General features: G+C 37.2%; 1 protein-coding gene across 2 annotated transcripts; it reads right to left on the bottom strand.

The window, feature by feature from the left end:
* Window positions 1-546: 546 nt before the first annotated feature.
* CLEC9A (C-type lectin domain containing 9A) lies at window positions 547-13,854 on the bottom strand. Of its 2 annotated transcripts, XM_027541294.1 has the most exons (6): window positions 12,643-13,854; window positions 10,228-10,308; window positions 6,160-6,306; window positions 2,961-3,112; window positions 1,737-1,858; window positions 547-1,121 (listed from the first exon to the last, which is right to left on the bottom strand). In XM_027541294.1, exons 1-6 carry the CDS (start codon window positions 12,857-12,859, stop codon window positions 989-991), a joined length of 852 nt encoding a protein of 283 aa, XP_027397095.1. In that variant the 5' UTR covers window positions 12,860-13,854; the 3' UTR covers window positions 547-988. The 2 variants fall into 2 exon arrangements, with proteins under 2 accessions (XP_027397095.1, XP_027397096.1); XM_027541295.1 differs by lacking the exon at window positions 6,160-6,306.
* Between the last annotated feature and the right edge of the window lie 1,547 nt (window positions 13,855-15,401).

The raw sequence follows: 15,401 nt of genomic DNA, 5'->3' as shown, positions 1-15,401 counted from the left end.
GTGAGCAGTGGGGATGGTCAGTAAGAGGTAGAAAGGAAGATCATAGTTCTTCTATTTTTGTAGTTTTTTTAAAAATTTATTTTGAATTGAAGGATAATTGTTTTACAGTGCTGTGTTGATTTCTGCCAAACAACAATGTGAATCAGCCATAAGCATACGTGAACCTGAACCTTCTTCCCAACCCCCTCATCCTATCCTGCCTCTCTAGGTTTTCACCAAGCACCGGGTTGAGCTCCCTGTTATACAGCAACTTCCCACCACTAGCTGCCTATTTTACATATGGGTCACAGCTCTTCTTTACTGGATACACGCTGCTGTGCCAGCCTGACTATTCCTTCCACATACATGTAGCTCTGGTTCTTCTTCTCTCCAGTAAAATTCTACAGTCCTAAAAATGATTTTGTCTTATAGGCAGCAGATAGCAGCCTATCTTCCTTCCAGTTTGAAAATCCATGTCACTGTCTTCCCATCCTACCAGTCTGATAACATAACGCCTGGCAAGCCTAGCAAATGCATAGAAAGATTTTGCAAACAGAGTTTGAAAGATCACATTTATTCATTTATTAAAAAGGGTATCAGTTAGCTAAAATTGCATCATCTCATCAGTGATTTATTGATTTTTCTGTAGAGTTTATAGTCACTCTAAATTTTAAAAAAATAGAAAGAGAGAGAAAGAAAAAAAAAAAAGACAAATGGAAATGGTTTTTCTTCAGCTTGTTCTCCATTCTTTACCGATTTGTCCTCTGTTGCTCTAAACCAATTTTATTCTTGGTAATTAATCTGAACAGTGTCAAAGAAACATCTGGAAAGCATTGAGGAATATTACCAAGTGTAAAGGCAAGATAGGTTTTGTGTTCCAGGTAGCTGGTTTTATAGCTCTTGCACTGGTTTAGTTTTGCGCTGGCTCTTAGGCTCATTATTACAGGGTTTTGAAGGATCTATTGCAAATATGGTCATAATGGAGTCATCACTTTAAGCAAAATTTCTTTCAGGTAGAAGATCTTAGTGCGTACTTCTCACAGATGAAATATTTCCAAACGCTGCAGTTAGCAGAAGAAAGGTCGTTGTCTCTGAGGTATCCACAGACCTGATTTGTTGACTGGGGTCCCTGTCTTGGCAACCTGGAGCGGCAAGTCAGTGCATCTGAGGTTAGGTGTGGGCTTACGGAGATGTTCTTTGGGCAATAAAATGAGAGAGGCACAGCTTTTTGTTTTAATCTGTCCCCCTCTTGTGGTAGTTTTTCCCTTCTTCTTCAATAACAGAGCTATTTTCTCAAAATAAAATGTGCAAATATTATTTCAATGGGCAGCATATTTTTAAAAATGCTTGAATACACAAAGGTAGGCTCTAATTTCAAATCTCTTTTCTGACTTTTAATTTTCAAAATATGAAGGCACTGCTGACCAGTCTCTCCAGTTCTTTCTGAAATCTTACTATGGGACTCACTTACTTAGCACTCTCTCCATTCAATGATACAAAGGAAATGTACTTAATAATCACATAATATCATTCATTCAGACTTTCAGATTTTGATGTGAATGTGCTCGCATGGGGCTGAGAAGGAGAAAGATTTAGAAGCCACATAGCTACTCTTTATCGTGGCTTGGATTCCAATCAAGCCTATGAAATTATCATGCTCATTATATCTCCTGGAGGAAATGTAAGGTATAAGATAAAATGAATGGCAGATTTCCCACCTGTGTCTAATTCTTGGAACATTTCCCTTAGAGACTTACAGGTCAGCAGAAGGAGAGGAACCATCCTGCCAAAGCCAAGGTTGGTTGGACCCATTCTGTGACAGTCCTACCCAGTAATCATAGTTTCTCTTGATCTTCTTCAGGCTGCCCGTGATAAAGTCCTATAAGAAACAAGACTTGAACAGGTACTCCAAAACAAACAAAAAGCTAATAAACTACCATGAAATAGAAGTGTGATATTTTGCCTCTACAAATGCAATTGGAACTTGAAGGCTGGAAAGAGAGAAACCTTAAAGAAAGTATACTTTCCCCCTTATTGCTAAATGATCAAGGTGGTGTTAAAAACTATGAAAAAAATTGGCATCTGATGTCAAAGTAATTTTAATGGATTCAGAATTTGGCAGATAGTATATATATGTCTTTTCCAGGATACGTCAGTGTGAGAAATAGTTTAGAAGACTCCAGAAGCAATTAACTGCAGACATATTTTGTAGGAATAAATACTTCTAACTTTTATCACTTAATTTGCACAGAAAAAATAGTGCAAACCCATAACTGTCATTAGCTAGTCCAATTTGCTTTGGTTTATTACCTATCCTTAACAAATTGTTCTATTATTCTTATAAAAATGAGCTTTGACTAATTACTGAATATGGTAGATGTACATTTTTAATAAATTCAGAAATGTGTAACTGTGCTTTCTACTTCACACATAATTTATGGGTATAATGATTTCAAGGAAACATCTTACTCATTAAAATATTAGTAAACTAGGTATAATGTCAATTAAACAGTTCATTTAGCAAATGTTTATTTTCACAAATCTCTCCATTTCATGATGTCACCTCACTTTTTGTACTCCTACTTTTCTTGATAATTATATAATTGTTATAGTTTAGTATACCGCCCTAAAGTGTTGAAACTTCAAATTTAAAACAAATTAAACATATATACAATCATAATGTGTGCATATCTGGGAGTGGATTAGCGTGTTACAAAATGGAATTTCTCTTGCTCCCTCCTTTTTGAGTAACAAAGAACATAGAACTAACATTTTCTCCGTGATTTCTGAATAACCATCCTGTATTTTGTTTCTCCAATTAAAAGGAAAACAAGCCATGCCAATTCCTACTTTGAATATTAAAACATTTTTTTCCCAACAAATATACCATTGTTACAGAGTATTAAGGAATTCTATGAGAATCAGTCTTTTCATTTCATAGGTATTTTCAGAATGATATGAAATCATAAAGCAGTGTTTACCATTTCTTCTTTGCTCTCTATTTGCAGAAGATCAGAGCCCTTCTTCCAACAATCCTTTCTACTAGTGTGCCAGAATGTCCAGCTTTCAAAGACATGATAACAACTTTCTCCATTCTGAATCCAGTTGTCTGGACAAGGGCTGCAGTTATAGGCTTCAAATATAAACATTTCATTAAAGTTATTGTAAAAATATTGGTAGCACACCTCTGCAAAAGAACCCCTTGTATTATTCCCAGGGAAGCTGAATTCTCTCCAATGATCCCCAACTTTTTTTTGCACCAGGGGTCAGTTTTGTGGAAGGCAATTTTTCCATGGACCTGGGAGTGGGGTGTGGTTTTAGGGTGATTCAAGCACATTACATTTATTATGCACTTTATTTTTATTATTATTACATCAGCTGCAGCTCAGATCATCAGACATTAGATCCCATAGGTTGGGGACCCCTACTTTAACCCAGTGGCTCATATGATGCAGTTCTCAGCAATTTAAGCTCCTTTGAAGCTGAATACAGTAAGGTTTGTACAATTACTTCCAAATGCAATAGGTCTCTAAGAGTTTAAGATAAAATTAATTTGGGAATATTTTCCCCAGATTGTTTCTCTTCTACAATAATTGATCTGATTATTCTATTTTTAGATATCTTTCCACCTTTTAATTTTACATCATTTATAATCTTCACTTGTTTGCTTATTGTTTTGTGTCCATTAATATTATTGGCCCAATTTAATTGAGAATGTAATGAGCCATTAGGTGAGTAGAGTAGTAAGCCTCAAGTTGATTTTTAAATTCTGAGAGTCAAGCATGAAAATGTTTCTCATATAGTGGAGAGAACAAACAGAGCACCTTGAGGAGTGATTAAAAAAATGGGCCAAAGAACTAAATAGACATTTCTCCAAAGAAGACATACAGATGGCTAACAAACACATGAAAAGATGCTCAACATCACTCATTATCAGAGAAATGCAAATCAAAACCACTATGAGGTACCATTTCACACCAGTCAGAATGGCTGCAATCCAAAAGTCTACAAATAATAAATGCTGGAGAGGGTGTGGAGAAAAGGGAACCCTCTTACACTGTTGGTGGGAATGCAAACTAGTACAGCCACTATGGAGAACAGTGTGGAGATTCCTTAAAAAACTGGAAATAGAACTGCCTTATGATCCAGCAATCCCACTGCTGGGCATACACACTGAGGAAACCAGAAGGGAAAGAGACACGTGTACCCCAATGTTCATCGCAGCACTGTTTATAATAGCCAAGACATGGAAGCAACCTAGATGTCCATCAGCAGATGAATGGATAAGCAAGCTGTGGTACATATACACAATGGAGTATTACTCAGCCATTAAAAAGAATACATTTGAATCAGTTCTAATGAGGTGGATGAAACTGGAGCCTATTATACAGAGTGAAGTAAGCCAGAAGGAAAAACATAAATACAGTATACTAATGCATATATATGGAATTTAGAAAGATGGTAACAATAACCCGGTGTACGAGACAGCAAAAGAGACACTGATGTATAGAACAGTCTTATGGACTCTGTGGGAGAGGGAGAGGGTGGGAAGATTTGGGAGAGTGGCATTGAAACATGTAAAATATCATGTAGGAAACGAGTTGCCAGTCCAGGTTCGATGCACGATGCTGGATGCTTGGGGCTGGTGCACTGGGACGGCCCAGGGGGATGGTGTGGGGAGGGAGGAGGGAGGGGGGTTCGGGATGGGGAACGCATGTATACCTGTGGTGGATTCATTTTGATATTTGGCAAAACTAATACAATTATGTAAAGTTTAAAAATAAAATAAAATTAGAAAAAAATAAATAAATAAAATATGTAGGTGAGGAAAATTGAACAAGTGACCAATATGTTTAATTTAGGACTTTGATATAACTAAGAAGTAAGTCTTAATGTTTCACCAGTTTTATAGAACTTATCTTAAGAAAAAATGTATTCATGAAAGAAGGATGCTCAGATGTGTAAAAGGGGAACCAAAGATCAAGACTTTGACCAAGTGTTTCTAGCACAATTTTATAGAAGGAAAGACTCTGATACTTCCAGAACTGTAGTCTCCAGGGAAAAGCCTTCTACTTAGGGTCACAAATAGTTCATTATCAGTTTCCGTGGCTCAGATGTCAAATTATTTAGGGCTCTTCTTCAATATCCTTTGAGAACAACTCTAATCAGTATCCTGAATATTATTAAAGTTATAGCATAAGCAGTGTTGACAGTGGCAGTTGAAAGGCTGAGAACATGCGGGATTTGAATTAATCTCCAAAATGGATTTTGTCACTGATTTAAGTGATCACGTGACTGAGCAACTAAACAACAACGCTGATTAAGTAAGGTTGATGATTCAGAGGTAGGCCTAAGCCATGCTTTCAGCAGATCATAAAATGTTATTTTTTTAAATATTTACTTGACTAAATCTCAGTTAGAAGGAACTAACTACCTGACTTATTGACGATTACTAAAATGATAGCCACTACAGAGAAGTTAATTTTCTAAATTTTATGTGTAAGTGTACGAGTGTGTGTTCAGTTGTACCCGACTCTTTGTGAACCCATGGACTGCATGCAGCTCACCAGGCTCCTCTGTCTGTAGAATTCTCCAGGCAAGAATACTGGAGACACACAAAAATTTGAATGATTGGATAAAACATAAAATGCATTTTTTGTTTAATCTTACCTACTCATCTCACTCATTACATTTTGACATTTGACTGTATATTTTCCTTTTTTTCTATTTCTTGGAACCTCAGTATTTTCCACATACTATTAATGTAATGTGGGCTTACCAGGTGGCATTAGTGGTAAAGAATCAGCCTACAATGCAAGAGATGCAGAAGAAGTGAGTTCCATCGCTGAGTCAGGAAGATTCCCCTGGAGGAGGGATTGGCAACCCACTCCAGTATTCTTGCCTGGAGAATCCCATGGACAGAGGAGTCTGGCGGGCTACAGTCCATACAGTCACAAAGAGTTGGACACCACTAAAGTGACTTAGCATTGATGTATGTATAAATGACATTGAACTAAAGAGCAGATCAAGAGTATCTCTATCCTATTTTTTATGAAATCCTGACTATAATTTACAGAGAAATATGTGTTGCTGTGGGTTTTTTGTTTTGCTGTTGTTGTTTTGAGGAACTGGTGTATACATTGTTATCTGTACAGTGAAAATTGATTTTATATCAATTACCTGAACTGAGAGACTTCTGCATTAAGGTTTGGCAATATGTCATCTGTAGGTTGGGGTTTCTCTTCCACTGTGTGAAGTTGAGCAGTGCTCTCTCCTGTTGGATGAGTTTTTCTTGCTGCTTCATTATAGTAGTGGACATCTGAAACACTTCAAACAATAACAACCATTCCTGATAAAATACTGACACATAACAAAATAAGCCTTCAATCTAGACTGAAGAGAACTACATATTACTCATTATATTTGTGATTAAAAGCTACAAAGGATATCTATTTAGGTGTTCTGCCCTTTTTTTTTATTGTGTTGTTCGCTTTTTTATATTGAGCTACATGAGCTATTAGTATATTTTGAAGATCAATCCCCTTATTGGTTGCTTGATTTGAAAATATTTTCTCCCATCCTTAGGGTTGTCTTTTAGTCTCATTTATGTATTTCTTTGCTTTGCAAAATCTTTTAAGTCTCCTCTGTTTATTTTTTATTTTTTTCATTACTCTAGAAGGTGGGTTAAAAAAGATCTTGTGATTTATGTCAAAGAGTGTTCTTGCCTATGTCTTCCTTTAAGTTTTACATTGTCCAGCCTTACATTTATGTCTTTAATCCATTTTGAGTTTATTTTTGTGTATGGTGTTAGAGAATGCTCTTATTTCATTCTTTTACATATAGTTGTCTGGTTTTCCCAATGCCACTTTTTGAAGAGGCTGTCTTTTTTCTAATGTATATTTTTGACCATAGGTTCATGGGTTTATCTCTGGGCTTTCTATCCATTGACCTATATTTCTGTTTTTGTGCCCATACCATACTGTATTGATGACTGAAGCTTTGCAGTATAGTCTGAAGTCAGGGAATCTGATTCCTCCAGCTCCGTTTTACTTTCTCAAGCTTGCTTTGGCTACCTAGGGTCTTTTGTATTTCCATACAAATTGTAATTTTTTCTAATCATGTGAAAAATGCCCTTGCTAATTTGATAAGAATTGCATTGAATCTGTAAATTATTTTGAATAGTATTTCACAATATTGATTTTTCCAATCTAAGAACATGGTATATCTCTCTATCTCTTGGTGTCATCTTTGATTTCTTTCTTTCATCAGTATTCTATAGTTTTGCCATCACTAAAAAATCTACGAACAATAAATGCTGGAGAAGATGTGGAGAAATGGGAACCCTCCTATAGTGTTTGTGGAAATGTAAATTGATTCAGTTTCTATGGAGAACAGTGTGGACGTTCCTTAAAAAACTAAAAATAGAAGTATCATACTGCTACTGCTAAGTCGCTTCAGTCGTGTCCAACTCTGTGTGACCCCATAGACAGCAGCCCACCAGGCTCCCCCGTCCCTGGGATTCTCCAGGCAAGAACACTGGAGTGGGTTGCCATTTCCTTCTCCAACACATATGCTACTTCTACCCATTTCCCTTGTTCCTCACAGAACCAGTCTAATTGTAGAACAGAATTATACGTAAGAGACCCTCCAAAGGGCCACCGTTCGCCGTCCTCCAATGGATACCATGGCCATGCAGTATCACATAGGAAGACCAGGTGTGTCTTCTTTAAGCCCTGGGGATCAAATTTATCCCAGTTTTTCAGGATACAGTTCAAAGGAGTGAGGCTGGAATTGTTAGCTCCCATCTTGTCCTGAAGGATCCCGGACGAGCCCCCAAGATGAAAGGTTGTTGTTGAATCACACAAAGACACCGGGATTCTTGGCCCCCATAGGAGAAGAATTCAATCTGGGGCCAGACACGAGGCTTAATCACTCAGAGCTTTTGTGTAATAAAGTTTTATTAAAATATAAAGGAGATAGAGAAAGCTTCTGACATAGGCATCAGAAGGGGGAAGAAAGAGTATGACCTAGCAATCCCACTACTTGGCACATACTCAGGGAAAACCACAATTCCAAAAGACACATGCACCCAAATGTTCATTGCAGCCCTATTTACAATAGCCAGGATGTGGAAGCAATCTAAATTTCCATCAACAGAGGAATGGATCAAGAAGATACATACAATGGAATATTATTCTGCCAAAAAAAGGAATGAAATAGTGTCATTTGCAGAGACATAGATAGACCTAGAGACTGTCATACAAAGTGAAATAAGTCAGAAAGAGAAAAACAAGTATCATATCATATTACTTATATGTGGAATCTAGAAAAATGATACAGATGAACTTATGTACAAAGTGGAAATAGAGACACAGATACAGAGAACAAATTTATGGACACTAAAGGGGAAGGGGAAGTGGGATGGATTGGGAGATTAGGCTTGACACACATATACTACAATGTATAAAATAAATAACTAATTAGAACCTGTTGTATAACACAGGGATCTCTACTCAGTGCTCTGTGGTGGCCTAAAAGGGAAGGAAATCTAAAAAAGGGGGGAAATATGGATACATATAATTGATTCACTTCACAGTACAGCAGACACTAATACAATATTGTAAAGCAACTATATTCCAATTAATTTTTTTAAAAAGCTGCAAAGGATGTACAGCAAAAAGCTCTTTGCCATCCCTGATTCCTTACCCACTTAATTCCAGCTCTTTGATGCACTCAGATTTATCAATTTATTTTTTATTCTTTCAGAGGTGTTTTGAAATTTACATGCAAATGAATATAAAGTTCCCTCAATCTTCTTTACACAAATGATAACAATCTTTTTACATGGTTTTTCACTTTTCATTTGATCACTTAAAATGTATTTTTGACATAATACTGTTAGTACATAAAGAGCTTTCTCATTCTTTTTTATATTGGAGTCTATTGTATGAATATATCATGATTTATTTTAATAATGCTTCATTGACTTTTACACTATTTGTAATCTTTTTTTATTGTAGAAAGAAATACTATCATGAGGAACCATAGTTATACATAGTTTCACACATAATAGGTCAAAGTTTTGTGCATTTACATTGCATTAGATATTTCCAAATTACCTTCCATGTATCCTGATGCAAACTGCATAGGTTTGAATCTCCTTGACTTTTACACTACTACCACACTCACACTTCTGACACTTCTGTTCACCAAATGTATTGTCCCCATTCCACCCCACCCCCTTGCCCTGCTCTACAACACCAATTGGGTGTCCTATAATTTAATTTAATCTGACACTATCTTCCTGGAAATAGTGTCAGTTTCCAAAGGTTAAGAGCTCAGCCCCAAAGACTGCTCCCCACCTCAGATGCCAATGCAAGTAGTAGATTCCCAGGTTAGCATGACTTCTTTTTGATTTGCCTACAAATTAGAAGTTTCCATGACTTCCTCCTGGGTTCTATTCATTTGCTACAGCAGCTAATTCCTCCTAGATGGAGAAATGATTTGCCAAGGCATACAAGACATAAGAATTATCTAGACAATTACTCTTCATCACTGTCTTTCTAAGCGTATTTCTTTGTGCTAGCATAAGTGGCAATAAAGGTTCTTGGTCTTTTTTCTGGAACCTGTGCTTCTGTAATTGTTACACTTTATAAAAAATTCATTTGCTATATATAAAAGCATGTATTTCACTTTGAACTGAAAGAAAAAAAGAAATATGGCAAAATATTGGCCCAAATAAAATCCTCACATTTGCCTTAAACATACTAAATTGTACCTTGTCTAATATAAACTGAAAAGTTCATAAAAAATAATCTGTATAATTTAGAATAAATGTATATTAGAAAAGGAAGAGCATATTACTGAAAACCTTCAAATTGCATGCTTTGGCATATTAACATAATTCATAAATTGGATCATAATATAAGCAATTATTTGCATCATTTTTCCCAAAGAGACCTATGGTATTAGATTTGAGTTAAACAGCTTACCATTGAATATTAAAAGTTATCAGTGGCATCTGAGTGCTTTAGAGAGTTATAGCTAATGGATGTCCCATAACTTAAATAAGGAAGTCATTATTTTATATAATTATATTCATTTAGGTGTTTCTAATTTATTTATTTATCAATTTATAAATTATGAAGTTCCAGTTAAAATGATATGCATACTTCTAGGTAATGCTACATGTAGTATGCAACCTATCTATCTATATAGATTATTTTGAAGATATCTTTTTATACTTACATTTGATGCCCAAGAAAATAGAGGTTGCTAATGAGCCAATGCAGAAAATACATAAGATCACCATCACAAGACACCATACTCCTAAACAAGAAATAGAGGCAATGAAATTGATTTAGAGAAAGTAGGGGAAAGAAGTGGGTCAGTTCAGTTCTGTTCACTTGCTCAGTCATGTCTGACTCTTTGCGACCCCATGAACCGCAGCATGCCAGGCCTCCCTGTTCATCACCAACTCCCAGAGTCCACCCAAACCCATGTCCATCGAGTCGGTGATGCCATCCAACCATCTCATCCTCTGTCGTCCCCTTCTCTTCCTGCCCTCAATCTATAGGAAAAGACTAAACCGAGTAAAATGAGGAGGTAATGTTGTAACTGTGTATAACAGGAAAATGTGAACTCAAACTCTTTGAAATGCAAGACATAATATAACTTGGAAAAATGCCAGCTTGGACAGCTTTCACAATATACTTCCTTTATCCTTGTATGACACCACCAGCTCAGTAACTTGTTAGATGTATTCTCTTCCAACAGTCTTTTAGAGATGATGGCAAACTAGGCAGTAAGTTTTGATTTTTGAGAGCAAAAGGGCTGTTTCCAGGACTTCTTGGGAGTCTAGTGGTTCAGAGGTCTTCCCTGGTGGTTCAGAGACAAAGAATCTGCCTGAAATGTGGGAGGCCCAGGTTCGATCGCTGGGTCAGGAAGATCCCTTGGAGAAGGGAAGGGCAAACCCTCCAGTATTCTTTCCTGGAGAATTCCATGGACAGAGGAGCCTGGTGGGCTACAATCTATGGGGTTTCAAAGAGTCAAACACGACTGAACTACTAACACTTTCACTTTCAGTGGTTAAGAATCCTCTTGCCAATAAAGGGGACACAGGTTCGATCCCTGGTCTGGAAAGATCCCAAATAACATGGAGCAACTAAACTCCTGTACCTCAACTACTGAGCTTGTGCTCCAGAGCCCGTGCTCCACAACAAGAGAAACCACTGCAATGAGAAGCCCACACACTGCAACTAGAAAGTAGCTACCACTTGTCATGACTAGACAAAGTCCACGTGCAGCAAGGAAGACCCAGTGCAGTCCCCCAAATTAAATAATAAATTAATTAATTTTAAAAAGCTGTCTCCAATCTCCTCATCTCTGGTCAGTGTCATTTGAGCACGATTGATTCAAAGGTATTTCCCTTTGAACGTATGATTTTGGATAAGGAACATTTTTAAAGACAATTTTGCAACAATTCAGGGAGCAAAAATGAGTGAGTGATTTGTTATATTCTTAATGCTAGTGAGAGAAAAAAGCATACAATTTATCTCTGGATAATGATGAAGACTGAATAATGACTCTACCCAAAATGCCTATGTTCTAATCTCTGGAACCAATAAATATTTCCTTATGAGGAGAAGGAGACTTTAAATGTATAATTAGGTAAAGGATCTTTGAATGGGGAGATCATCCTGTTTTATCTAGCCCTTATAAGTGAGACATAGATCAGAGGAACAGACTGCCATATAATAAAGGAAGCCAAGACACATCTGAAGATGTGCCACTATAGTTGAAGGTGGAAAAGCAGCCACAGGTTAAGGAAAGCAAGGATGCAACTCTAGAAACTGGAGAAGACAGGGAATGGTTTGTCCCCTAGAGCAGTGTTCCCCAATCTTTTGGCATCAGGGGCTGGTTTCATGGAAAATGGTTTTTCCATGATGGTTTGAGGATGATTCAAGTGCATTATGTTTGTTGTGTACTTTATTTCTATTATTATTGTATCAGCTCCAGTTCAAATCACCAGTCATTAGTTCCTAGAACTTGGGGACTCCTCCCCTAGAGCCTCTTTATGGAAGGTAACCCCACGACACCTTGGTTTCAATCCAGCAGAATCCATTTTGGACTTCTGATCTCTAGGACTATAAGAAAATAAAACTATGTTGTATTATGCCCCTAAGTCTGTGGTAATTTATTACCTAAACAAAAGGAAACTGATATAAATATTTTATATTAAAGACAGAACTGACCCAGGCTGATGAGTGTTTGCCAGTTTTCTCAACCTATGTTTTCTCTTTTATTTCTTAGTATTTATCAGATAATTTACAGGATATTTTTTATGTGGAAGCTAAAATTACACAAACTATGTGAGTTCTTTCACTTATTTTCCAAATCCAGGAATTGTCTTTCCAGCAAGAGAGAGAGAGAGAGAAACCCAATGTACTACATATGTCAAGTCCATTTCTCTTTTCCTTTTTCACCTCTACTTACTCCTCCTCCACTTTATTTCATTTTTAATATTATGCATATTATGCATATTATTATAATTTTAAGTGGGTTATCTCAGGTTATAAATGTCACCTTGGGCTCATCATAAAACAGGAGAAAAGAAAACCCATAAACCACAAAGTCTAAGTGTAAATAGTTAGAACTGGTTACCTGAATTTTTGGTAGAAGACAGATGTTTCTGATATGGGTTTGATGTTGGAGTATCCCACTGAAGAGAGGTGTATATTTCATCCTCTTGCATGTCTGGGGTGCTTTGATGGATAAGGCAGTCCACATGAAAGGCTGAGACAAATTCTCCTTTTGTAGTCAGGAGCAGATTAATGCAAGAACTGAAATTAGTTAACTTTTCACACCCCTGGGAAAACATGTTGAGTTTAAGGAATAGGATACATACATCTTCATCCAGAAAGTAGAAGTTTATGAGGTTTTAGCCAAAGCATAACTTGGTAAAGAAGGAAATGAGAAAGAAACTGAACCAATATGGCCAGTTACAGAATAGATTATTGCTCTGGTTTTTACAATGTAGCGGATGTTGAAGGTGATAGTACTGGATTACTGTCAAGATGAAAAGGACAGAGAATGAGCTTATATTTTGGATAGAATATGAAGACGAGAATGACCTTGATAGCAAAGAATGAGGATAACTCACATTGGGCAAACCAGTATGGAAAGAGTTGTACATTACTGTATATCTTTAAACAAGGAAGCTGGAAAGGGATTTAATCCCTAAAATAAATATACACATTATATATTAGTTGGTGATGCAGTTGTTGTGACACATAAACCTCAAAATAATTATTGTTTAACACAGAGTTTATTTCTCACTTACATAACATTTTGTTACCTAGTCCAAGCTCACTCTGCTCACCACTCAACAGGCCAATTAAATGAGAGATGAAGTATTGAGGCAACGAACAGGAGAAGATGGCAGACAAATGTCTCAAAATAACCATCTTATGGGGACTTAATACCAGATTCTTTTATAGAACAGATGGGATGGGGATGAGGAGGTAAAATAAAAAAGGCCATTAATCTCACAAATATTTCCTGGAATGGCCAGTCTCTGTGGAATGAGCATGGGGGATGTGTTAATTTTTTCCTTTCTGTAGCCATCCACAGGTGGACAGGGTCCCGAACAAAGGTATTTTTGTTTAACATTAAGGCACAGGGGCAGGGTTCCCCAAGGCAGGTTATTATGTGTGAACAGTATCCTTTTTTTTTGTTGTTACTGTCTTCGATCATTGCTATTTTAATCTTAGACTCAATAATGCTAACATATGCATTTATTATTGTGTTATTTCTGTTTTTTCCCTGTAGAGGCGGGGGAGGCTAGGGAAGGAGGGGATGTATGTATAATTATGGCTGATTGGCATTGTTGTATGGCAGAAACCAACACAACATTGTAAAATTTTTTAAAATATTAAAAAAAATTCAACAAGGAAAAAAAAAAAGAAAGAGAATACATTATCCTTGAAAAAAAAAAAAAAGGTATTCTTTTAGTGAACAAAGCAACAGGAAGCAAAGGTTAAAGTAAAAGATAACAGATCCGCATGGAGTAAATTCTCCCCTGTAACAATTTTAGCTCCAGTAATCCTGATTTAATGGGCTTCCCAGGTGACTTAGTGGTAAAGAACCCACTTGCCAATGCGGATTTGATCCCTCATCCTGAAAGATCCCCTGCAGAAGTAAATGGCAACCCACTCCAGTATTCTTACCTGAAAAACCCAATGGACAGAGGAGCCTGGTTACTATAGTCCATGGGGTCACAAAGAGTTGGACACGACTTAGTGATTGAACAACAACAAATCCTAGTTAATGGGTAGTTGTCTTCTGAATGTAGCCTTGCTCCTTCCGTCTTGTGAGTGATTAAACTGTCCTACTTCTAGCCATTGGATAGAAAAGGAGAAGCTGGAAAATCTACAACCATTTCTTAAAAGCCATGACCTTGAAATACTGGGTATCACATTCACATCCACTAATAATGTCTGTGTTTGGTTCTAAAGGTTGGGCCAGATCAAAATATTTTTTGCCTGGCTGGTGTAATTTCACTGTAGAAGGGAAGCATGAATTATTTAATGGATGGAGGGTTGTTTCTGCCACATCCTGTGACTACAGTATTGGTATTGAGGAACTTGATACTTTAATCCTCATTCGTATATTGGCCATTTGTCCTCGTGGCCAAAAGTCATATCTTAGTAATTTACAGTCTGCAAATCCCAACTAGCTGCAAAAGTCTCTTTTGTTTCAGTGTCTCACTGGATCAGTCATTGATCTCTGTAACAGAAGAAATCAAAGGGCACACTCCAGGGGTCATCTGAGGGCATTTAACAAGGACACTTTTATACAGTTTTGGCAAGGATTAAGGGACTCATTGGAAAAGACCCTGATCTTGGAAAAGATTGAGGGCAAGAAGAGAAGAGGGCAACAGAGGATGAGATGCTTGGATGGCATCACTGACTCAATGGACATGAGTTTGAGCAAACTCAGGGAGATAGTGAAGGATAGGGAAGCCTGGAGTGCTGCAGTTCATGGGTCACAAAGAGTCAGACACAATTTAGTGGCTGAAAAACCACAGCAACAAGGGAACCAAAAAGGGGTGGTGAAATATGCATTGGTGAGTTATTATCACCCCTGGGCCTGAAAGGTTAAGAAAAGGGTGTTTGTTGGAACTTTGTGACCTATCTGATAAGGTCATGGCCTAAGGTATAGAATGTGCAGCCTTTGCCAGACCACAGCATGATAGGAGAAAGCCAGTGGAATAAACACCAGGACCATTCTCCCCTTCCACCCCATGAACATTGCTAATACCTCCCAAAAGCTGAATTAACGGGAAATCAGAGGCCAAGTTTGCCCAGATATTGCTGTATATTTGAGTTCTGCTTCCCAAGGTGTATGATGGGACCAAGAGC

Source organism: Bos indicus x Bos taurus, chromosome 5 (genome assembly GCF_003369695.1).
Source record: "Bos indicus x Bos taurus breed Angus x Brahman F1 hybrid chromosome 5, Bos_hybrid_MaternalHap_v2.0, whole genome shotgun sequence".
NCBI classification, from domain to species: Eukaryota; Metazoa; Chordata; class Mammalia; order Artiodactyla; family Bovidae; genus Bos; species Bos indicus x Bos taurus.
Note: the sequence above shows the minus strand (reverse complement) of the source record. Positions and strands in the feature narration are given on the sequence as shown.